At 53.4% G+C, this 24,950-nt stretch overlaps 1 protein-coding gene across 1 annotated transcript in view; it reads right to left on the bottom strand.

Annotated features, from left to right (window-relative positions):
* Positions 1-1,088: 1,088 nt before the first annotated feature.
* CFAP99 (cilia and flagella associated protein 99) overlaps positions 1,089-24,950 on the bottom strand; it is a 40,509-nt gene continuing 16,647 nt past the window's right edge. The window contains exons 3-16 of the mRNA XM_025998973.2: positions 24,530-24,674; positions 23,305-23,399; positions 19,121-19,233; positions 17,749-17,926; positions 17,432-17,512; positions 16,984-17,058; positions 15,962-16,033; positions 15,746-15,834; positions 14,910-15,114; positions 5,605-5,746; positions 5,316-5,467; positions 4,284-4,489; positions 2,078-2,240; positions 1,089-1,973 (exon numbers count right to left, since the gene is read on the bottom strand). Coding sequence (XP_025854758.2) covers positions 1,884-1,973; positions 2,078-2,240; positions 4,284-4,489; positions 5,316-5,467; positions 5,605-5,746; positions 14,910-15,114; positions 15,746-15,834; positions 15,962-16,033; positions 16,984-17,058; positions 17,432-17,512; positions 17,749-17,926; positions 19,121-19,233; positions 23,305-23,399; positions 24,530-24,674 — 1,806 coding nt within the window. The 3' untranslated portion in view covers positions 1,089-1,883. The remainder of the gene's footprint in view (positions 1,974-2,077; positions 2,241-4,283; positions 4,490-5,315; positions 5,468-5,604; positions 5,747-14,909; positions 15,115-15,745; positions 15,835-15,961; positions 16,034-16,983; positions 17,059-17,431; positions 17,513-17,748; positions 17,927-19,120; positions 19,234-23,304; positions 23,400-24,529; positions 24,675-24,950) is intronic.

Consider the following 24,950-nt stretch of genomic DNA (forward strand, 5'->3'; position numbering starts at 1 on the left):
CCCAGTCCAAGAGGCCAGTTAGGGACGTTGGTATGGGCTGCCAACCAGCATCATTGCCAACAGCATCACAAATATGTTAAGCTATCACCTCTCTCCTCTGCTCCAGAAGTCAGTCTGATAGGTGAAAGGTTTTCCTCCCCTCTTGCCACAGTGCTTGCTTTGGGCTCCCATATAGACCTTCCCCTGCTGCAAGAACTGGCTCAGCAGAGCTTGTTTGGTGCAGGTCAGTGAGACTGGAGCAGATGTTCGCACAAGGCTCTGAGGACAGAGAACCCTCCTAAGAGAGCCACCAGGGAGTGATGACCCTTCTTCCCCTGGATGTCATGAGTGCTACCAGCTTGAAGACAGAACTGCATCAGGCATGTCCTGAAGCCCACCCTATCTTGGATTGCCAGTTATGGGAGTTTGTAATTAATCATTTCAAACTCTCAGTGCTCCTGAGGGACACTATGGACAGGTCATCATCAATGTATTTCCTTGATACCAAATGAAATGGGTTTGAATTCACATGTAACACAGGATGTAAGAAATGTCATGTTTAGTTCTTTAAATGAAATTTAAAATGTCCCCAGCTTTTGTGAGAGGGAGGTAGGAAATGTCTCTACGAACCAGGAAAGTCCTGAGTTTCTGACACTGTTCAGAATATTGGGGGAGAACCTTGGTGTTCAGTCTGTTCTTGTTACTTCAAGATGCCTATCCTCCTGGTCAGAATGTGCCTGGGGTCCAGCCTCCCTTCCTGAGACACCATCTCATCCCCAGACGCCAGGAGGAAGTCAGGTTTGGGGGGCTCTCTCTCCTGGAAATCCCATCTCCCTGACTATCCCCCACCCCCATGGACTTGCCCATACTCTGTCCTTCCTGGGAGCTGCAGCACATCATGCTTTATTCATGATCCTACATTTCAGCAGCAGGCTTTCATTCAGCCAGCCTTCAAGGTCATGCCCTCTCCAGCCTGGTGCTGGATCCAGAGGAGCCAAGAAGATGAATATGTCCTGGTCTAGGTTCATGTCCGCTGGCTCCAGGTTCCTTCCGTACTGCTGGAGAAGTCTGGGTGATACTCTAAAGTCATGCAGACTTTAGGTCAAGGCTTTTTTTTTTTTTTTTTTTTAAGATTTTATTTATTCATGAGAGATGCAGAGAGAGGCAGAGACACAAGCAGAAGGAAAAGTAGGCTCCATGCAGGGAGCCTGATGTGGGACTCGAACCCAGGAGTCCAGGATCACGCCCGATTGGAAGGCAGACGCTCAACCACTGAGCCACCCAGAGGTCCCTAGGTCAAGGCTTTTAAAGGGCTGGTTACTTTACTCTTTGAGGACTACCTGCCTCATCAGCAGAGTGGGGGTGGGGGACAGTTGCTCCTCTCCATGGGCCCCCTCCCCCGCTATGGCCGCAGTGAGCTTTGCTCGAGGTAAGTCATTTCCTAGTGCTCCAGCATCCCGGCCACTTCTCCAAGCAGATGCGCACGCCCCACCATACAGGTTACGCAGACTCAGGACAGAGGTGGCTCGGGGCACTCTCAGGAGCTGCAAGGATAATGCTTTGCGCTGGAATCTGGGCAAGGGCGGCCAGATTTAGCACGTAAAATACAGGGCACCCAGATAAATCTGAGTTGCAGAACAAGAGCGGATGCATTTTTTAGCGTGTTTGTCCCACCCAATCACTGCGCTGGCATTTCATCCGGCAACCCGGTTCCGGACAGGTGGACTTGGGGCGGGCAAGATTGTGGAGCTGGGGGCAGGGACTCCGGGGAGGGGAGGGCGGGCGCGCGGCCGAGGAAGAGGAGGCGCACTCCGCGGGCCGCATGCTTTATTGGTGGGGATCCCCGGGGTCTGGGGGCGTGCCCCGCGCCCCCCGGCTCAGGCGGCCTCCAGGCGGCGCCAGTGCTAAGCGTCCACGCAGCTCCTCTGCAGCGCCCGCAGCCGGCGCTCGCGGCTCTGCTGCAGCTCTACCCAATGCCTGGACTCCAGCTGCGCCTGCAGGCGGGCAGGCGGAAAGGTCGGCGAGGTCCAGGGCCGCTCCCACCGACCCTCGCCCTCCTCCCCAACCCCCGGCCTCCCCGCGGGCTCGCAGGGCTCACCCGCGGCTTGGGGCGCGGGGCTCGCGGCGCAGAGATCGGCACGGAGGCTGCCTGCTTGCGGCGCTCCGCTGCGCTCTCCTCGATCCTGCGCCGCAGCTCCAGCACGCGCTCGTCCTGGCACGGCGGCCCCGGGGCTGCGGACTGTGCTTTCTTCTGTTCCCACCTGCGCGGGCGACGGGGCGGGCTTAGGACCGGCCCTAACCGAAGGTCAGTGATGCCACCGGGAGACACCCTCCAAGGACCGCTGTGGTGCCGCCCCCCAGAGCCACTACCGTTTTACTGTGCACTTAACGTTTAAAAAATGCATTCCACGTATATTAGATACGTAGGTATTCGGAGCAAAAAAGTGAAAACCCTCTTGTATCATGCGCTCTCCTTGCCACCCTCTTGCCTAGTGGCAACAGCTGCTAATAGAGCTTTGCAGATCTGTGTCATCCTAGGCCATTTTTCCTTCCAAAATGAGGTCTCCCGGAGACTGGCACAGTGGTTGAGCTGCTGCTTTTGGCTCATGTGATCCTGGGGCCCTGGGATGGAGTTCTGCATGGGGCTCCCCACAGGGAGCCTGCTTCTCTGCCTGTGTCTGCCTGTCTCTTATGAATAAATAAACAATCGAGATCTCAGTACACGGACTATTTCCTGATGCCTTCGGTTTAAGTGCAAATCGCAGCATCAGGGCAGGTGCAGGAACGTTCCACCAGCCTCCGGACAGAATGTCCACTCAAATAGTCCTGGTGAGGGCGCCTGGGTGGCTCAGCGGTTGAGGTCTGCCTTCAGCTCAGGGCATGATCCTGCCATCCTCCAATCGAGTCCCACATCAGGCTCCCTGCATGGAGCCTGCTTTTCCCTCTGCCTGTGCCTGTGCCTGTGTGTGTGCGTGTGTGTGTGTGTCATAAATAAATAAATAAAATATTTTTTAAAAAATGGCCCTGGTGAATTAATGCCATGAGGTCTGGCTGCACGCAGAGGGTTCCAGGAGCTTTGTTAGCAGGTCTGGACTCCTGAGGGCTCCCCAACACCAGCCAGATTGTATGTGGGGTCTATCTAGCTGAGTCTGAAAGTGGTGAGGTCTCCACAGTACCTGCCACCTTACAGACCCGCCCAGTGGCCAGCCAACCATGCCTGGGCAGCCCCCACAGCTGTCACCAAGCAGCAGTCACTCAGTATTAATAGTGACTGTCCTCCCTCCTATACACCCCACCCCAGTTATACACTTCCTCTGGAGTCCTGTGTGCCAGACCCTGAATCAGACTATGCTATGACAGGGCTGGGTGTCATGTCCCCTGGACCAGCCTTGCCTTCCTGTGCTGTGGTATCAGGCCAGGGCCCAAAGGTCAGCCTGACCCCAGGATGTGACACCAATCAGTGTCCTACCACACTGCCATGGGACAGACGCATGGGGCTGGAAGTCACCACATTGTTCCCAAAACAAAAGGGGTATGTGTGTGATGCTCTCCCTTAAAAGACAGTAGTCAAGCGAGATGCTTGAAAATCAAATGCTATATGTGAATCCTAGCCAGTTTCTGGTCTAAAAAGAAAGAAAAAAAAATACAGCAAACAGTCTTGGGACCTTAGAGAAACATGGAGAGGCTATTTAGATGACAGGAATTTTTGTTGAATTTTCTAGTTGTGTCATTGTGCTGTGGTTATGTAGGACAGTGTCTTTTTTTCAGAAGAGGCACACCAAAGTGTTTGAGAGTGAAGAGTGTCTGAGGGGGGATTCCTGGGTGGCGCAGCGGTTTGGCGCCTGCCTTTGGCCCAGGGTGCGATCCTGGAGACCCGGGATCGAATCCCACATCAGGCTCCTGGTGCATGGAGCCTGCTTCTCCCTCTGCCTGTGTCTCTGCCTCTCTCTCTCTCTGTGACTATCATAAAAAAAAATAAAAAAAAAAAGAGTGTCTGAGGTCTACAGTTACTTCCAAAGGGGCAGATAAGTAGCTAGCTAGATGAAACACATGGCAAAGGTTGTACTCATGCCCTACATGCAATCATTTTGCGTCCAAGGCCTCACTGCACATTTTTTTCATCATTTTCATATGTCTGAAAGTGATCCAATAAAAGAGTAGGAGTGGAAGAAGCTATTGCAAAGAAACTGCAGGATGGTGGTATGTTGTTGCAGGGAGAACCCACCCAGGTAGAGGCAAAGGCAGGGCAAGGCTGGCTCCTTGCTCCTGCTGAGGCACCCACCCCTGGGACCACTGGTACCGACCTCAAGGCCGCAGACCTCCCCATGGCCGCACGGCACAGCGAGATTTGCTCCACCATATTCTGCAGTCCCTGGCTTCTAGCGCGCTTGGCCTGGATGATTTGGTCTCGCTTCTCTTCCTCCTCACGCTGCTGGGTCTCCTTGAGCAGGGCCAGCCGCTCTCGAAGCTCCACCACAGACATCTCCCCTTCCAGGCCATATCCAGGGATCTTCAGGTGATGAGGAGGCCCAAAGCTGGGCGTCAGGCCCATGACCAGCCTGCATGGTTATCTTCTGCACCCTGACCTGCCCTCTGCACCAACACCAGTGCCCCTCCCCCAGGTTCTGGAAGTCTGGCCCCTGTGCTCAGGAGACCTCCTTCCCTCTGCTCAGTAGCACCCTGGCCTCTCCAGCCCTCTGGTGATTACGCATCTCAGCTGAGTGCCCTGTAGACCCCTCTACTGTGTTAGGGCCCAAATGGAGCTCACCACTGTTTCCCCATGCCAGGCCCTGGGCACCTGGGCAGAGTCCCTCTGGACTTCCCACATCCACTGGGATCAGGCCAGGCTCCCAGACCAGCTCCCATGGCCCTCTCAGGCCTGCTTCCACCTCTCCAGATGCTAGCCAGGCCTCTCATGGTGCTTCTCACACAGGCTTCAAGGCACCAGGGCCTTCCTCTCAGCCTCCACTCATCTGGCCTTTGCACACCTACGCTCTCCCTACATTGCCCTTCCCACCTGGGCCTGGGGAGTCCCGGGGCCTCCTTCAACATGAAGCCTATCTTGTGAAGCCCTACCTTGCCCACAACCCCTTCCCTCTTGCCCCCAGAGGTCACAGAGGTCTCCCTGACAGGACTGTGAACTCTTGGGCCAGCCCTAGGCCTCCAGCATGGCAGGTGCAACATCCACAGCTGGGCATGCCACACATGCTAGGTGGATCTTGGCTTTGGGCCAGATCTCCTTTGGTCTTGGTGGGAATTCTGGACATGCCCTCTCATGGCCATGCTAGGCACAGCAAGACATGGGGAGGCTCCCCTAGGACCGACCGTGTCCTTACCTGGGTCAGGTCCACCAGCTTGCCTTTGCGCATGGGCTGTGTCTCCAGAGCTCGATGTTGAGCGATGAGCTCACAGCGCCGCTTCTGCTCCTCCTTGGCTGCCTCTGCGCTGCGCTGTAGCAGCTCCCGGCTCTCCTCTATCACCTCCTGAACTTGGGGGCCAAGCAGGGTGCTGAGGCTCACAGAGGGCAGTTGGGCTCTCACCAACCATAGCAGCTCACTTGAGGCCAGAAGCCAGCCTGAGACCTGAGCTGGGCATGGCCTCATGGTACCTGGCCCCCCACCATACCTATCTGCCTTCGGCCCTTCAGGAGCTTCATCTGTGCCACCTTAACATTCTTCTGCACCTCTATCACCTGCTCCACCAGCTCCTTCATGGACCTCTCCTCCTGGAGGCGCCTCTCAGCACACTGCTGCATCAGTTCAGCGGTCTGCTCAGACAATCAACCCACCATGGTCAAAGCTGGAGGGGCCCCCTGGTCTGCCCCAGCCCTGAGAGCAGCATGAGGTCTAGGGAGCAGAACCAGCCCTTGACCCCAAGTCACCTTGGAACCGGGCTCTAAGCTCATCAGCCCCTGGGAGTCCCCTGGAGGCCAGGGCCTACTGGGGAAGTTATACCTCTACTCCCTCCCTCCCTCCACTGTGGTCCTGGGGAAACCAAGTCAGAACCACGAGTTTGCCCTGAAGTACACCTAGCCCTGGATTCCCACCAGAGCACAGGACATGCTAGCCCCCTTGGGCAGCCTCAGGCTCCCTGTCACGTGGCCCCCCAGCCATGTCCTGTTGGTCACCCCACTCTCTTCTGATGTGCAGTCTAAACAGCGGAATAGGGGATAGTTTTGCCACTTGGATGCACGTGACTGGAATCCTCCTGTATCCAGGTGCTTCTCGCCTCTTCAACTCTGCACTGCATATATAAGGTTCATAATATTATCTCCTGGATTGTAGCTGACTTATTTTTGTAGCTGTATGTTTTAGGGGAACAAATTGCAAATCTTTCATCCATTTTACTGTGGATGGACATTCAGATTGCTTCCCGTTTGATGCTACTGTGAACAATTCGAATCATAGTTCTTAGTCCTCAAGAAACTACAATGCACAATGTGGGATTTACACCTCCTGTCACTGGCCCAGAGTGGCCAGGGAGCTATGGAACTCCCAACCCCTGGTGATCCATGCAGCTAACTAGGGGCTTGTCTTCGGCTGCACAGTAAGTGGGAACCAGCCTGCAGGCAGCTTGGACTTCAGGTGCAGACACCAGGCACGATGTCATCCTTCTGTAAAACAATTTGCTGGCATGTATCAAAAATGGCTCTTGACCATCCCTTTCGATGTGTGCCAAAAAAGTAAGGAAGTGCTCACACAACAGAAGGACAGAGGCAGTCAGAGGGACACAGGAGCCAACCTGAAAGAGCTCAAAGGCCCAAGGCCCAAGCTCACAACACAATACTGCCCTGTTGGGTTATAACACAAAATGTAAAATACACATTCATGAGTCCCACTGAAAGAAGTGATTGAGTAAATAAATAAGTGAGGGAGGAGAGAGGAGTCATTCGTGCAGAAGAATTCTCAGCAGGTGCCCACTCCTTGAGTGTGGGCTCTGCTTAGAGACCCCCTTCTGCGGAGTACTGTCCAGTGGGTGGGGATGACAGCAGCAGAGAAACCTGGCAGACACAGCTTTGGCCAGGGGACCAAGTCAACATCACAGTGATGAGTCTGTTGAAAGCAGATGCCCTTGAGAGGGTGTGATGGGAAGAGCAATTCACTTCTGCAGGCTTCCTCCCAAAACCCACAACCCCAGTCTAACTATGAGAAGAACAACAGACACATCCCCACCAAGGGGCGATCTACAGGATACCTGGTCAGCTCTTCTCCAAACTATTGAAGTCATCAAAACCAGGAAAGCCTGAGAAGCTGTCACACCCAAAAAGAATCTGAGACATGACTCTTTGAGGGTCCTGGGACAGGAAAGGGCATTTGTGGGAAAAGATGAGCTAAAATCTAAACAAAGTGTGGAGTTGAGTGAAGAGTCATGTACCAATGTTGGCTACTTAGCTGTGACAAATATACCATGGCACAGTGGGCCAGAGTCTCCCCCCCGCCCCAAACTAACATCTACTTGGAACCTCAGAATGTGATCTCATGTCCAATTAGTTGAGGATCTCAAGATGAAACCATCCTGGGTTTAGGGTGGGCCCTCAATTCAATGACCAATGTTCATAAGGAGAGGACACAGAGAGACGTGGATGCACGACACATGTCTCTGTGAGGATGGAGGCAGAACTGGGGTGAGACTGCCATAAACCATGGAGTTCCTGGGGTCACCAGAAGCTGGAAGGGGTGAGGAAGGATCCTTGCCAATAAATGTAGCCAGGACCATGGCCCCCTGCCACCTTCCTTGATCTTAGACTTGGGGCCTCAGGAACTATGATGTGAGCCCTCCAGGTTGTGGTGCTTTGTTGTGGCAGCCTGGAAACCCGGTATGGTGGTGGAAGATGCGGCCAGCAGAGTGCTGGGTGAAGAGGGGATGGGGGAAGGTGTTGGCGGGGGCGGGGGGGACACACGGGAACTCTCTGTACTATCTTTGCAACTTTTCCGTGACTCTTAAAACAGCTCCAAAATATAAAGTATATTGTTTAAAAGTAGCTTCAAAAACTTGGTAATAAGTAGAAAATGCTCATGTGGAAATCTGAGGTGTAAAGAGGTGGGCTACCAAAATCTGCGAGGATTTCGGTACTTACCTCACGTGTGTAAATGACGACAAAGAATAAATGAGCTGTGGGTGAGGAGGCCTGCGCTGTGGTGTCCCCAGGTCCCCAGCTAGGCTGCACCTCAGGAACAGTCAGGACGGAGGGGAAGAGGCGGCATCTCCAGGCTCTCCGTAAATGGGCATGGAACAGGGGTGTGGGTGGTGCAGGAGCATGGAAGAGGCCCAAAAGGAGGAAGACATGCAGGACTTCAAGTGCCGTCTCTGCCTGGACCAACTCGACCACCTCAGGCCCTGCCCCTGTCTTTGCTGGCAAGTAAAGATGAAGGTTCCCACCTCCTCAGCACCCCCAGAGAGGTGCAGAGGGCAGGGCAGCCAGAAGGGCTCCAGTGGGCCAGGCTATAGCATTGGAACCTCTGACCAGCCACGGCAAAAGTTAGTTAAATAAGACACAAGGGCTGAGTCATCATCCAACATGAACCATACAAGAGAAATTAAAATCCCCTTCTCTTCAAATATTTAGTGCCATCTACTGTGCCTAGTTCATATAAAACATATGAGTCATGTAAATGCATATAACTGGACATTCCAGGATGGGGAAGGAAGCCACTGGGCTTATAAAAGATGCTCCAGTCAGGGTTAGCCAGACTTTGAAGGACACTATTTGGGGTTGGGGTGCTGTCCCCAAGCAGCCTAATTATGACAGTCTGTCGACAAGGCTGAGGGGGGTATCCAGATGAATACCCAGATATGGCTGGGCTGTCAAACCCTCTCCGGGTACTCTCTCCCCATACTGTTGTTGGGTGGCCTGCAACGCCTTTGGTTCTTACCTGGAGATCTTTTACTCACAGGACCTTTGGGGTCAGGAGGGACGGTGCTAGATCATGCCAAGATATTGGAGAGGATGTGGGCACCCCTGCCACTCGCCTAGGAAGATGCAGGAGCCTGTGTGGGCCTCGGAAACCCACCTGCCCTACGATCACCCCATCTCTGGACATAGTGTCAGGATGGCAGACCATCTGCCAGTGAACATCACTCACACAAGCAGGCTGACAAAAGGATGGGGCTCCACAGTGAACCTCTGTCACCATTTCTGGAAGGAAGACTGGCAGTGGAGGCAGTGTGTGTGTGTGTGTGTGTGTGTGTGCGCGCACATGCGTGCGCAGAGGTGGCCTGGTTCACGTAAACATTAATCCAGGGAAACAGGACTGGCAGTTAATGCAAGATACAGTCAACTTCAGAACAAAGGAAATTACCAGGCAGAGGGACTAAGAACACCCAGCAATTTTAAACGTATATGCATCAGACAACAGGGCTGCAAAATATGAGCAGCAAACACTGATGTGACCAAGAGGAGAAGACAACAACTTCACAATTATAGGTGAATACTTCACACTCCTTCTCCAATGACCAGGAGACAACTAGATGCAGGGTTAGCGAGGATGTGGCCGATCTCAACAACTCTCTCAATCAGCAGGAGCTGCCCATCCATATGGAACACACAGCAACAGTGCAATACTCATTCTTCTCCAAAGGCACCGAACACAGTGTGATCGGCAACATCCGGGCCACAGAACCAATTTTGGCAAATTTACAATTGTTGAAATCATACAGGGGTGTGTTCAACAATTACAATGGAGTCACAATGGAAATCAGAGACAGAAAGATAACAAGAATATCCCCACATTCTTGGAAACTAAACAACGCACTTCTAAGTAGTCCATGGGCCAAAGGGAAAAATCTGAAGGAAGATGAAAATATACATCAAATTGAATGAAAATGAAATACAATATATCACAATTTTTGGGACATGGCTAATGCAGTAAATAAAAGGGAAATTAATAACACTGAATGTTCGCCATAGAAAAGCAGAGAAGTCTCTTACCAGTAATTTAAGCTCCATCTCAAGTGCCTAGAAGAAGCAGAACAAAATAAACTCAAAGTGAGTAGAATGAAGGAAATAGTAAAGAGCAGAGATCAATGACGTTGAAAACAGCAAAAACAGTAAAGAAAAATCAATAAAACAAAAAGCTGGTTCTTTGAAAAGATTGATGAAATTGACAAATCTCTAGCAAGACTTATAGAATAAAAGCAAAAAAGGTACAACCCTACCAATATCAAGAATGAAACAGGTTATGTCACTATAGATCGTACAGATATTAAAAAAAGGATGATAATAGAATATTACAGACAACTCTACATGCATACATTTGACAACTTAGTCAAATGGGCAAATTCCTTAAAAAAACACAAATGACCACAACTCCCCCATTATGAAGCAGATCATTTGAATAGTCCTATATCTTTTACAGAAATTAAATTTGTAATTTGAAAGCTTTCAAAAAAGAAATTTCCCAGCTTAGATGATTTCACTGGAGAATTTTGCAAAATGTTGAAAGAATTAACACCAAATCTCCCCTAGGGATAAATGAAAGAGGAAAGAAGACCTCCAAATTCACCTTAACAAAGCTGGTGTGACCCTGACAACAAAATTAGACCAAGTCAGGAAAAGAAAAGCACAGAGTAACATTATGCATGAAACTCTATGTAGAAACACTTGAACAAAATCAAAATAGTAGCAAATGGAATTAGCAAATGTAAAAAGAATTAAGTACCATAACCAAGTGGGGTTTATGGTAGAGATGCAAAGCTGGTTCAATATTTGAAACTCCATCATGTGATTAAGAATTCATCATTTTGTCACGAATCTACTATATTCACCACCCAAAGAAAAGTCACATGATCATATCCATTGATGCAGAAAAGCATTTGATGAAATTCAACACCTTTTCCTAATAAAAACTTGTGGAACTTTCATCAACATGATGGAGAGTATATCCAACATCAGTCCTTAATGGTAGAAGACTGATTTCCCCTGATATCATGAACTAGGCATAAATTTATGCTTTCATTCTTCTCCAACACAGACCTGGAAGTTTTAGGCAGAGCAATATGTCAGAAGAGCAAATTATAGGAATGCAGGTCAGAAATAAAGAAATGAACTGTTCTTTATAGATGACATGATTGTCTACATGGAAAATCCTAAGGAATGTACAATAAAACTCTTTGTCCTAGAAAAATAAGGGAGTTCAGCAAGGTCACAAGATAAAAGATCAATGCACAAAAGTCAATTACATTTTAATATTACTAGCATTGGAGCACCTGGGTGGCTCAGTGGTTGAGTGTCTGCCTTTGGCTCAGGGTGTGATCTCGGGGTCCTGGGATCGAGTCTCACATAAGGCTCCCTGCAGAGGAGAGCTTCTCCCTCTGCCGATACCTCTGCTTCTCTCTCTGTGGTTTTCATGAATAAATAAATAAATAAATAATCTTTAAAAAATATTACTAGCATCAAATACATGGACAACAGAATTGAAAATACAATCCCATTTACAATTCCTCAAAAAGGAAATCCTTAGGCACAAATCTTATAAAACATTTACAGGACTCAGATACTAAAAACTATACAACACAGATGAAAGAAATAAAAGATTTAAATAAATGGGGAGACATAGTGCATTCATGGATTAGAAGACTCAAATGGGGGCAGCCCCGGTGGCGCAGCGGTTTAGCGCCGCCTGCAGCCCAGGGCGTGATCCTGGAGACCCTGGATCGAGTCCCACGTCGGGCTCTCTGTATGATGCCTGCTTCTCCCTCTGCCTGTGTCTCTGCCTCTCCCTGTCTCTATGAATAAATAAATAAAATCTTAAAAAAAAAAAAAAAGAAGACTCAAATGGTTGGCCATGAAAGTGGATCCAGATCTCAGACTGTGTACAAGAATAAACTTTGAGTAGATTTGAGATCCAGATGTAAAAATGAAACATAAATACTAGAGGGGAGCCTGGTACTCAGGCTTAACTGAGCGCCTGCCTTCGGTTTGGGTCATGATCCCAGGGTCCTGGGATTGAGTCCCACATTGGGCTCCTTGCAAAGTGGGGAGAGCCTGCTCTTCTCTCTTCCTCTGCCTGCTGCTCCCCCTCTGCTTGTGCTCTGTCTCTCGCTTTCTCTCTCCCAAATAAATAAATAAAATCTAAAAGAAAAAAAAAAAAAGAAACAAATGGATGAACTGCTCTCTAACATGGGTATAGGAAAAACTTTTCTTTTCAACTTTCAAAATGTGGACACAATAAAAGGAAAGCTTGATAAGTTTGCCTTGCAAAATACATCATAGCAAAGCCAAGTGACCAACTGGAGGAAATTGCCTATAATATTTTATAAAGGGTTACTTTCCCTAATGTGTAAAGAACTCTTAAAATAAATCAAAGCAATAAAGACTAAGAGCCGGTTGGAAAGTGCCTGACCCATCTTTGGCCCCGGAACACTCAGTGGGGGAGGAGACTGCATCTGCCACAGGTAGTGCTAGGGAAACTGGACCCTTACCTTACACCACACACAAATATCAATTCAGAGTGGACTACAGACTTGAACATAAAACCTGAAATCACAAACTTCTAGAAGAAAACAGGAGAAAAGCTCCCTCAAAGTGGCCTTACAATTATTATTATTATTATTATTATTATTATTATTATTATTATTTTGATTTGACATCAAAAGCATGGGCAACAAGAACAGAAATGAACTACTGAAACCACATCAAAGGTCCCAGTGCAGCAAAGGAAACGGCCAGCAAAACGCAAAGGCCCCTGTGGAATGGGAGAAAGCTTCTGCATACCATATGTCCATCTAGTAGGGGGTTAACATCCAAAATGCACAAGGTACTCACACAACGCAATAGCAAGAAAAGCCAAATACCGTGGCTAAAACATGGGGAAAGGACGTGAAAATTTTCCTAAAGACGATGAACAAATGGTCAACAGGTATTTGGAAAGATGCTTGTCATCACTAATTATCAGAGAGAAGCAAATCAGAATGATAGTGAGGTATCACCTTACACCTGTGAGGATGGCTGTGGTAAGCGTTGGTGAGGATGTGGAGAAAAGGGACTGTTGGTGGGAGTGTAAGTTGGTGCAGCCATTATGGAAAATAGTATTTTAATTTTTCCTCAAAAAATTAAAATTATTAGATTTTATTTTATTCTTTTAAGATTTTATTTATTCATGAGAGACACATACACAGAGAGAGAGAGAGAGAGAGAGAGACAGAGAGAGACAGAGAGAGAGAGACACAGGCAGAGGGAGAAGCAGGCTTCCTGAAAGGAGCCTGATGTGGGACTTGATTCCAGATCCTGAGGTCACACCCTGAACCAAAGGCAGACACTCAACTGCTGAGCCACCCAGGCGTCCCCCAAATTATCAGATTTTAAAAAAAGATTCTATTTATTTATTTATCTGAGACACACACACACAGAGAAAGAGAGAGTAGAGGAGAGAGAAAATCTAAAGCAGACCCTGGTCTGAATGCAGAGCCCGACATAGGGCTCGATCCCACAACCCCAAGATCACGACCTGAGCTGAAACTAATAGTCGGACACTCAATCAACTGAGCCACCCAGGTGCCCCTAGAATTACCACTTTTTAAAAGTCATCTCTGCACCCAGCGTGGAGCTCATACTCAGGACCTTGAGATCAAGAGTCACATGCTCTACAGACCAAGCCATTTGGGTACCCCTAGAACCACCAGTTTTAAAAATTGGAACCCAGAAGTGATCCCACATCCGATATATATTCAAAGGAAATAAAATCACTATTTTGAAGAGATATCTGCACTCCCATGCATATTGTAGCATCATTCACAATAGCCAAGATTTGGAAACAACCTAAGTGTCTGACAGATGACATGGAAATACTACGTAGCCTTAAGAAAGAAGGAAATCCTGCCACTTGCAAAACCATGGGTGAACCTGGAACATATTAAGTGAAATAAGCCAGACACAGAAGGACAGCTGCTGTAGGGTCTCAGTTGTATGCGGAATCTAAACCAGTCCAAGTCATGGTAACAGAGACGAATGGTGGTAGCCAGGAGCTGGCACAGTGAGAACAGGGAGGTGCCGGTCCAACACGGAGCTCGATCTCAGGACCCCGAGATCCTGACCTGAGCTGGAATCAAGAGTCGGATGCATAACTGACTGAGTCGCCGGGGCACCCCTGTCACACCACATACCTTAACCATACGTGAGTCTTACTTGTCAATTGTGTCTCAGTAAAGCTGTGAAGAAATGGACCAAAGCCCTGAAGAGGTCATTCCCAGGAGTGGGCCTTCAATATATGAAAACACGCTCAGCCCCACACATAACAAATGACACATGCATTGACGCCTCTTCTCGCTCACAGGCTCGGCATGAATCTCAATGGGGGGGGGGGGGTGCATGCTGCAGGGGTCCCGAGGCCCAGCCCCTCGCACAGCACCAGGAAAGGCAACATGGCATCTCTGGTAAAACCACTTGCCTGAGGGCAATACCACAAAAGCCCTGCTCTGCTTGGCTCCTTTCTGACATAGCAACATCCAACGTGGAGTTCACCTTGAAAGTCCCCCTCCACTAAGGGTTACGGCAGCCCCCAGAGCCCAGGCCACTGCAAGGCCCACTGCAAAGAACAGGCTTTCGGGGGAGCCCTGGTTGGAGGCCCCCACCTAGGGCACCTGTCCTAGCAGGAGGACGAGCCCAGGTTGATATGCCCACAGCTTCTGAAGTGGTGACCTGGATGCCCACAGACGGCCCTGGGAGAGGACACCAGATGCAAACATGCCCCATGTTGTCTTGTCAGAAGTTTCTGCCAGAATCTCAGGTCTTCATGTGTGGATGTGGGGGCCAACTGACATCCTGCTGGTAGGGGCTGGGAGGGGGCAGTCGGGACCAGAAGCACTGGCCAGACCCCTGCTCTGAGCACCTCCAGGACCCCCGCCCGTCAAGGTGGGAAAGGAGGAAGCACACCTGCGCTACACGGTCAGCTTGTACCCCCGGCCCCTGGCTGCTCCTGTGAGCGGCACATCACCTCCTCCTTCTTCTGGTCGGCCTTCTGCTTGTTGCCCTGCCTGAGGAGCTGCCGGGCCAGGATGGCCTCCTCGCGGCTGAGCTTCCCCTGCAGCCTCCGGCACTCGCCTGCAGCCAGCGCCTCCTCCTGGTCCTTCGCCTGCATCTTCTTCTGCCACTCAAGAAACTCAGAGAAGTCGCCTGCACCATCCACAAGCTTATCCACCCTGGGGAACGGGCGGGGGGGGGGGGGGGGTGTGTTAGAGGCAGGGTTTGGATTCCCTCCAGATCAGGACCTGTGCCGGCCATGGGGACGCCGCTGCCTCCCCTGGGGACAGTGGCCTCACAGGCATGGGGCACTCTTCATCCAATGCCAGCCACATCCCCACCCCCCCTGTCCACCTGTCCCCATCCTGTGCACCCACCCTTCAGCCATATCTCCCTGCCCCTGCTTCCTGTATAGTCACTGGACTGTCCATTGGCCTTCCTCCATCTACCTGTCTGTCCATCCACATTCCTCTGCCCACTTGTCTATCCTCTCATCCATCTGAGCAGCCACCCAAACTCCCACCACAGCCCACTCCTGGGGTAAGCACAGGGGTCTGCCATGCCGGTGGTCTGGGAGTGGGGGTAATTGGGAAGAGGTCTGGGAAGGAGGTGACCCCTGAGAGAGGTTTAAGCTGGGCTGGCTTTCTGCTAAGGCCCCTTATGTGTGGTCCATTTCCCTCACTGAGCCAGGATTATCTTCCTTCGATATGGCTGTGCCTCGAACACTGGCCCCACAGTCTCCCTCTTCTCCCAGAACAGCCGTCCCCGCACCCCCTCCTCTGAAGCGGGATGAGGAGCTGCCGACCCCACCTCTGCAGCTCTTTCTCCACCTGCCGCTGGTATAAAGACCCTTCTCGGAGGATGGCAGCAGTGTTCAGCTTGACTGGGACATTGTTGGGCTGCAGGAGAGAGGAGGGCACAGAACAGGCCAAGAAGTGTCGTCCAGGCCAGGAGGTGGGCATCCAGGGAGAAGACACTGGGACCAGCACCTGTGCCCACTGTGACCAGGTCAGGATCACCTCTCACCTTGTAGAATGTCAACTTTGGAGTCTTCAGGATTCTGGGCATGAATCGGAGCTGTAGCTTCTTCTCGGAGCCCTGTGGACATCAGAGCCTGGCACCTGTGCCCACTGGGTGCCCTTAAATGCACTCTGGGAAGGTGGTAGATCCTGCACCCCCGGGAGAGCCAGCACATTCCTCTCTATCGTAACTGCTGCTGCCTGGCCAGCCCCCTGCACACGGCCCCCTCCCCCAACCCCTACCCCCAGCAGCACTTCAGTTCTCTAGCACCCTCCCCAGCCTTCCTGGAGGGTCAAGACTCCCAGGCAGGGGCAGGGAAGGTATGGGTTCCCAAGCAGGGGAGCTTGCACTTCAGGGCTCGGGCTCTGTCCCCACCCCAGCTGCCCCTGGGGCTGGTTTCCATGACCTTTCCTGGCTGTCCCCCAAGCCTGCTCTGTGCCAGCTGCTGCTGCCCTGCGGACACTCCCAGGACGTCCCCCACAGTCCCAGTGTGTGGAGCCATGGGTCAGAGGGTGCCCCCAGGTCACGCTACTCTGCTGGTTGCCCACTCCTCCGCCCGCCCCCATCTGCTGGGGCGGCTGGGGCACCTCTGCCTCATGCAGCTGCCGCCAAGGGGGCCCACAGCAGGGAGGGCAGGCCAGGCCCAGCTCCTCGGAGTGAGCACCCACCCAGAACTGGCCTTCCTCGTCCTACTCTGTTTACTTTCTCTTTACTGACAAACATATCTTGAGTTTTTGTTTTTCTTAAAGAAACATTAAGTGGTCAGTAGGGAACTCTGGGAACACCCAGAGAGCATTAAAGATGTGTGCCCGCGTCCTCACCTGCACACTTAAGCTGCTCTCAGCCCAGCTCAGGGAGCAAGCACTGTCTCAGCCTCATGGGAAGCCTGCCCCCTATGAGCCAAACCTGAAAAGGCTGAATGAGGGGCTCATCATGTCGCCGCTAGCAGGGCACAGGGAGGAATGTTTCCATGTTGTGAGAAAATGCCACCATGAAGACTGGCCCAGGGTGTAGAGGACTGGGGTTACCTGCACCAGGGGCGTCCCCCGGGACCTGGGCACCGCACACCGCATCTCCTCGATGTTCACCTTCAGCAGCAGCTCCTGCAAGCAGCAACACATGGCTCTGGCCCCCCTGGGCACCACCTAGCATCCTCGGGTCTCAGAAGGGGCAGAGGCACAGACCAGCTCCTCACTGCTCTCTTTTTCCATATAACACCCTGGAGGAGGCAGCCCGGGAGGCTCAGCGGTTTAGTGCCACCTTCGACCCAGGGCCTGATCCTGGAAACCTGGGATGGAGTCCCACGTCGGGCTCCCTGCATGAAGCCTGCTTCTCCCTCTGCCTGTGTCTCTGCCTCTCTCTCTCTCTCTGTCTCTCTCTCTCTCTGTCTCTCATTAATAAATAAATAAAATCTTTTAGAAAAAAAAAACACTCTGGAGGGGTCTAGGAAGGCAGGAGTCGAGGGAGATATCTGACCTCGGCCTTCCAGCGATTATATCTCCTGGTCATCTCTAGTTGCTCCTGCTCCTTGGGCGGGTGGTAGGTACTCCTGGGGATCTGGTGGGTGGTGGGAAAAGAGCTTGCGGTCAGTGGCTATGATTCAGAAGAAAGTGTAGACCTCAGCATGAGGAAAGCAGGGATCCACTGGGAAGGCTCCAGTTCAACTGGGCTTCCCCACAGTTGGGTTGGGTCCCCTGAACACTCTTGGTCTGCCCAGAGCACCCTCAGTCCTGGGAAGAGCCCAGCCCCCCACTGGCTCACAGCCTGTGCCCACTGCTGATGTCTGCACTTACTGGTTTTGGCTTGGTCATGACAGGGACTGGCTCAGGCACTGGAATGGCACGGGGTCGGGGAACAGTCAGGTTGAACTCCTTGGGCTCTGTGACCTTGGCCTTGGTCTTTGGAAGAGGGGACTGATTGGTCATCACTTTCTCCAGCTGCTTGATCAGCTCTTGGACCTCTGGCTGCCATCTTGAAGGCAAAGGTAGGAGCAGCAGCTTAGAGCCACTTTCAAAGCAGATCAATGAGGGCACAGCCCTTGGGATGCAAAGGACCCCCCACTAAGCACACCTGGGTCTACTTGAGGGTGGGGCACTCTGCACTGAGTGCGAGCCACACCCTGGAGCCACAGGGCAGGTGAGGAAGCAGAGCCAGAAGCATCAGGTCCCAGCCCAGCTGCCAAGTGAGAGGGGAACTGGGAACACCGAGCCGTCTCCGCTGCAGGAGCCCAGCGAGTCTGAGGGGGGTGGTGGCAGTGGGGACATGGAGCTAATCTGGGGCAGCAGATGGCCCAGGGGAAGGAGGCCTGGGGAAGCTGGAGATTCCTGGAACGTTCCGGGAGCTGAGCTGTCAGTGCCTGGTGGAGAAGGGGCTCTGGGAGTAGGGCGGGGCAGGGTAGAACCTGGGGTGGGGGTGCCCCAAGCAGGGTTTTGGGCAAGGCGTGGTGCTGCCCACGTCCCAGGCGGGCATAGCCCACATCACCAGTCTGACCATTGAGGCTCCCTTGAGGGCAGATAGCATGGTTTCAATGGCCCCTGCCCCAGCTTGAGGACCACGGCCCCCAGAGGAAGGAAGAGCATGTCAAAGGGACAGTGGGGAGTGGGGATTTTGGGGTGGGGGGAGGCAGGCAGGGCAGGGCAGGCCTGGGATGCGGCAGGTCCCAGAGCGGTAGTGGTAGGCTACAGTTGGGGTGGTGGGCAGGGGGCACCCTGGAAGTAGGCTGAACCCAGGCCTGGGCCCCTGGTGGCAGCCCTGTGGATGCATGGTGAATCCAGCCTGGCTGGGACTGAGGACTTTCCTCCAGAACAGGGGCAGCTCCAGGGACACCCCGAGACCCCAGGGCCATGGTTTTCTTCCCCACAGAAGGGCTTCTGTCTTCCCCAGGCCTCTGGGTCTCCTGCGTGCAGCTGCTATGCACAGTGGTCTGCTTGGGCCCAAACAGTCCCTCTGTCCCCAGTAAGATAAAGTGTCCCCCAACCCCCCCATCAGAAGGGAAACAATGGGGGCAGCTTCACCCTGACCCCAGCAGCCACGCGGAGTCCAAGGGCAGGGCCTCCCACTGTGGGTACTGGCTTATACCAGTGAAGCTGGCATTTGGGACACAGGGCCAGGCAGCGAGGGCAGCTTTGGGGCATGGGGTGCAGAGAGGCTCCCAGCCTGGCCCACCTCATCAGGGGGTCGATCCAGTTCTCGCTCACATGGGCGGTCTCGTAGATGAGGCTCCATTCGTCCTTGATCCAGGAGCACAGGCTTAAGGGGTTGAACAAGAACCCGAGGAACTGAGAGAGAAGCAGAACCCTGAGGGAGGCGGCTCAAGCCCAGACCCCCCGCAGCCGGGTGAAGCCCCCAGTTCCCCACACAAAGCCAGTGTCCAGGGGGCAGGTGTGGCTAACACACTGTGAGAGGAGGCCTCTGTCCACGCCAGGGTAGGAGGCCCCTCAGGACAGGCCCTCCCTCCCCAGAACAGAGAGGGGAGCCCGACTGCTGCTCACCTGCCCCCCATGCTGGTCTGGGGTGCCTACTCTGGGGGGCTGGCTGCCCACCTCACTCTGGAGCATGCCGCAATCCAGCAGGACCCATCCCCCTGGTGGGGACCCAGTGCTGGAGCTGACTGCCCAGAACTGGAAGGCTCACACCCACTTCTGGAGCATTCCTAGTAGGGACAGATGGACTGCGGCCTGCCTCGCTCACCCCATGGGTTCTAGAATTCCAAGAATGGAGTTGCATTGTTTTTTGCCACTGCCCCTGCCAGGGGTGGGCTCCAGGACTGAGCCGCCCAGCCAATCCACTGAAGTTGTCTTCCCTGGCAGGGCCTCTTGTGCCCTCGGGAGGGCCCAGCCCTGCTGCAGCAGGAACTTCCAGCAGCCCCAGGCTCCTGTTTTCTAGTCTGGGCCTCTAGTCTACCAGATTTGGTTCTAGAAGGCACAGCACAGCTTAGCTTCTCAGTGGAGGCCGGCTATCTGGGGACTGGACAGAGGGGGCAGTCCATTGAGTGTCCAGCCACTCCATTGGCTGGGGTGGCCCTAGCCAAAGGAGGTGGCCATCTGCACTGCTGGGAGGAAGCTCAGTCCCCCACCCCTTATCTGAGGGTCAGCTATGCCAAAGGCCTATTGGGGGGCTGCTCTGTAAGGGGCATGCACCAAGCTGAGCCACATCCCAGCTTTGAGGTTCTAGTCTGGCTAAGGGGACCACCACAGGCCACTCAAACCAAGTGCCCAGAAAACTGGCTGTAAGGTGACGCCACATGCTGAGTCCCCCAGGAGAGCTTTGTGTGGACTATGATGCCCCCATCTGGGTCCCCTACAGAGTGTCCTGGGCCGTGGGCCTTGACTGGGGGTGGGCCAGGCAGCGTGGGGGAGAGGTATGTGTCAGCAGCTGGGTCCCCGCTATGGGCCTCTGGGCTCTGTGGGTCTGGGCCTACTGCCCCTGGGGCTGCTGTGGGGCTGCATGTCCGGCCCCTCACAGCTGCAGTGAACTCGGAGAGGCCAGGCTGTGGGATAGCCGCGGGCAAGGGGAGCAGTGGGGTAGCACCGCCACAGCCATGTCCTAATCTCCACCTCCCCTTGGGCCTCCACGTCCTTCTTCATGCAGTGGCTGCCAGGTGTCCTTCTACAGCCTTCTGTGGCTTCTCCGCTTGACAGTCTGGCCCCTCCCCAACCACCACCCAGGAACCCCTCCCCACCTTCCCTGCCCCACAGTGGTCTTCTCAGCTGCAGGCCCGTGGCTACCATCCATCATCTCTCTCCTGCCCTCCCAGGTTCATTGCTGTCTTTCACCTGCTACCACTTCTTGCCTAAAGGGGCTCTGGGGTCTCTGCTACTCTTGCTCCTGGCAGATGCTCCCTGCTGCTCCATCCCTGCCCTCCCACTCAGCAAGTCAGCTGGTCTGCTGCCCCCACCCATGGACAGGGCTTCCCAAAACGAGGTCACCATTCTCCCTGGGTGTGAAGAGAGGGCAGCCCCTCAGGGAACATGCTGGAATGGGGGTGGGGTTCTGGGGTAGGTTCTCTGGCCGTCTGGAGGATTCCAGTGTGTGAACAGGGTTCCTTGGGGCCAGCAGGATTGCTACCCCCTGGCCCCAGAGCCACATCCAGCACTGAGTCCCATGGAGACCATAGCCGAGGCTGCCTGAGAACCAGCTTAGTGCCTCGTCATCGCTCACCATGACAGTGGCAGCACCCCAGGTGTGGTCTGTGGGGGGCTTCCAGGGAGGGGCCCCAGGGCAGCCATACCATTCCCAACAGCTTGGCAGGTGGACCCAATGGGACTGAAGAGGGAGGTGGGCAGGGGCAGAGGAGAGAGGGCACAAGGTGCCACTGCACCCCTGCAGCTCCCAGCTCCCTTGGGAATTTGTGTGGGCTGTTTCCAGGACTCTTTTTTTTTTTTCTCCAGGACTCTTCTAACAGAAAATCTCTGGGGGAGGTAAATGCATTGGGGGCACTGGGCTGGCCATGTGTAGCCAGCCCTCTGCATGCCTGTGCTGGGTCTGCACTGTGAGGCAGCCCCGGGGGGTCCTGTGCCGCCACCTCTGGGTTCAGGTCAAGGCTGCTCTAGGGCCAGCTCCAGAGCTGCGAGACCCAGTCCAAGGTGATGCATGGGCCTCTCCTTCAACGATGACCAAGAATGCCCAGACTCTGACCAGAGAGCAGACGCTGAATGAGCCTCTCTGAGCAGGGGAAGCTGGCCCTGGCTGCCTCCAGATATGTCTCAGAAAATGCCTACAGTTGTGCTTCTTTTTCACCAGAAAATGAAGACCTGGTTTAAGATAACTATGCAAGCATTGGGATCCCTGGGTGGCGCAGCGGTTTGGCGCCTGCCTTTGGCCCAGGGCGCAATCCTGGAGACCTGGGATCGAATCCCACATTGGGCTCCCGGTGCATGGAGCCTGCTTCTCCTTCTGCCTATGTCTCTGCCTCTCTCTTTCTCTCCCTGTGACTATCATAAATAAATAAAAATTTAAAAAAAAAACTATGCAAGCGTTTTGCTCTGTGAACTCTTTGTTTTTGTGTAGCTGGGAAAGCCCATCATTAAAGTAAACCACGACCTTGGGTCAGCACCTTCTCTGTGTGCCTTCTCAGGGACACACTTAGAGCACTCCTGGGGCCCATGACCTGCGCTTCTCTGGGAGTGGTTTCCCTGGTCTGGTGATGCCCCCGAGCTGAATGAGGAGCAAGCCAGTGGATCAGAGCCTGGTCCCAGAATGGGCTCTGCTGCTCACTTGCTGAGTGACACTGGGCAAGTTACCAAACCTCTCTGTGCCTCAGTTTCCTCAACTGTGGGGTGAGTGCCAGCAGGATGACCTCCCTGGGTGGCTGTGAGGATGAAGCAAGAACTGCTCACAGATGAAAAAAAAAAAAGAAAAGAAAAAAGAACTGCTCACAGATGAAGCCTGACCCATAGCAAATGCTCCATGGGAGCTGGCCAACAAAGGACAGTGGGCCTCAAGCCCAGGCTTCGTGGTCCTGCTGGCCCCAGAGTCTGGGTGTCTCAGCTTTCTACACAAATAACAGGAGTGGCCCTGGGCAGGGCTAGTGTGCAGCCTCCCCTGATGAGGTGCCCGTCCTCAGGGCCTGCTCGGAACTTTGCTCCCTTACCTGCCCCTGAGTCCCCCACACCACGCAGCCTCTCTTGGAAGGACAGGCTGCCCTGGGTCTGCAGTTTGGTCATGAGTCAGAAGGGAAGGCTCTGGAAGCCCAGACTCCAAACAGGCAACAGACCCCTGCCAGCACTCACCAGGACCTTAAGGAATGGGAGTCAATCCCCCGGGGACAGAGAGAGCATCTCTGCAGCCATGAGAGGGTACCAGCTTGTTTATGTCGGCATAAACCCAGCAGGGTTTCTTCCATTAAAATGAGGTAAGGGGGATCCCTGGGTGGCGCAGTGGTTTAGCGCCTGCCTTTGGCCCAGGGCGCGATCCTGGAGACCCAGGATCGAATCCCACGTCGGGCTCCCGGTGCATGGAGCCTGCTTCTCCCTCTGCCTATGTCTCTGCCTCTCTCTGTGTGTGTGTGTGTGTGTGACTATCATAAATAAATAAAAATTTTTAAAAAATTAAAAAAAATAAAATAAAATGAGGAAAGGTAAGAGGTTGGCAGTAGATGGGACACATATCTGCCCTTGGGTTTGAGAAGAAAACGTAGGGGGCACCTGGGTGGCTCATATGGTGAAGCATTTGCCTTCAGCTCAGGTCATGATCCCAGGGTCCTGGGATCGAGTCCCACCTCGGGCTCCCTGCTTCTCCTTCCCTCTCTCCCTCTGTGTTCTCTCTCTCTCACAAATAAATAAAATCCTAAAAAAAAAAAAAAAAAAAAAAAAGAAGAAGAAAAGATGGGGCAGGTGGGGGTGGCTTACCTTGCACATTTTGTCCACGGGCTGAGACCTGATGATGTCAGAGAAGAGCTGGAAGCCGAGTTCGTCCAGCTGGAACGTGGCCAGGTAGCAGATCACTAAGGAGACAAGGCTGGTGAGTGTGGGGACGACCGTGGGGTATCCTCTCCTGCACCCCCTAGCATCTGATCTTGGGGCCAAGCATGGTGGGTGGCCAGGGGCAGGAGCTCCACCTGGCACCACAGGAAAGTGACAAGATGATGCAAGAGTACAAATGGCGCTGTCTCACACAGGGGAGTATGTGGTGGCTTTCACACCACTTCCTCGCACCCTAACTCATTTGATGAGTTCTCAGAAATTCCCTGCATAAAAGTAAAATCATTTTGGATTTCAGTTTGTTAATGCTAAGAGACCAAATGGCCTCAAAGCCAACTGGCACATGAACCTCCCTGGGCTTGGTGAGGGCCGTCTGAGGCAGGGACTATTTGCCATACCCATGGGTAGGTGGGCCAGTGGTGTGCTGCTGGTGAGCCAAGTGTCCTGCAGTGCGGGCAGAGTACAGGAGCCAGCTTAGCTACCCAGCACCCTGCACTCTCCTCTTCTCCTGGGCAGGAGCACGAGGCCTAGTGCAGGGGCTGGGGGTGGGGGCTGAACCAACTCCCTCACTGGAGACACTGGTCGCTGTGCCCATAATGTTCTCCACATGCCAGAAGGACAGGTGGCCATTAGGGGCCTTTAAGAAGCCAGGCAGAGACATCTCATGTTTAATCCCCTGCTGGACAGTCCCAAGTGTGGCCATCAGGCTGGCCCTGCCCCTAGTCCTCAGGCTTTGAGGGGTCAGGAACTTGGTAGATGATAAAGGCTCCTTATTTCACCCGGGCTGGCCTTTTAGAGGCATTCTCTCTAAAGCAGACTGTGCCCCTCTCAGAGATCAGAGGCTCTGCACCTGGACAACAGGGCCTGAGGTCCGCCTGCCTGGAGCCTGGCCCTCAGCCTGCAGCCTGGCCCTCAGAGGGCCTGGAGTCCGTGTCCGTGTCTGTCAGGTGGATTGTGGTCTGCCCACCCAGGTAAGGGGCCATGGGAGACCACGGAAAGCAAAAGTGCTGCAGAAACACCAGGAACTGGTGTCCTGTGCGAACCCAGGGAGTGTCCGTCTGCTGCCACCTCACTGGATCACACCTGCTGTTGTGAGGCTGTGGCCCTTGTGCAGGAGGCCAGCGCAGCAGGCCCGGCCCACGGGGACACCTACCCTCAAAGAGGTTGTAGTCAGCCCGTCGGCAGAGCCAGCCAGCCCGCACGTAGAAGGCATCCACCACCACAGCCAGCAGCTTCCGGTACTCTAGGCACCCCGACAGCACCTCTAAAATGAATGCCTGCTTCTGGGGGCTCAGTGTCTAGAAAAGAGACAGCTGGGAGGGGGCCGGGGCCAGGGCCAGGCGTCCTCTCTGTGCCAGGGGAGAGCCAGTCAGGGCACCTCTCCCAGAGCAGGTGGTGAGCCCACGGCAGACCCCAGGATGCGGTCCCCCAGGGGCTCCTGGTAGTGACAGCGAGCTGGGGGCCCAGACAGAAATGAGCCATTCAAACCAACAACCCCAAAGGATGAAGGTGTGATTTCATGTACAGGAGCCCCGGGAGGAGCTGGATCCCCAGGACAGAGCATGGGGTGAGGC

Source organism: Vulpes vulpes, chromosome 14 (genome assembly GCF_048418805.1).
Source record: "Vulpes vulpes isolate BD-2025 chromosome 14, VulVul3, whole genome shotgun sequence".
In the NCBI taxonomy this organism is placed as follows: domain Eukaryota; kingdom Metazoa; phylum Chordata; class Mammalia; order Carnivora; family Canidae; genus Vulpes; species Vulpes vulpes.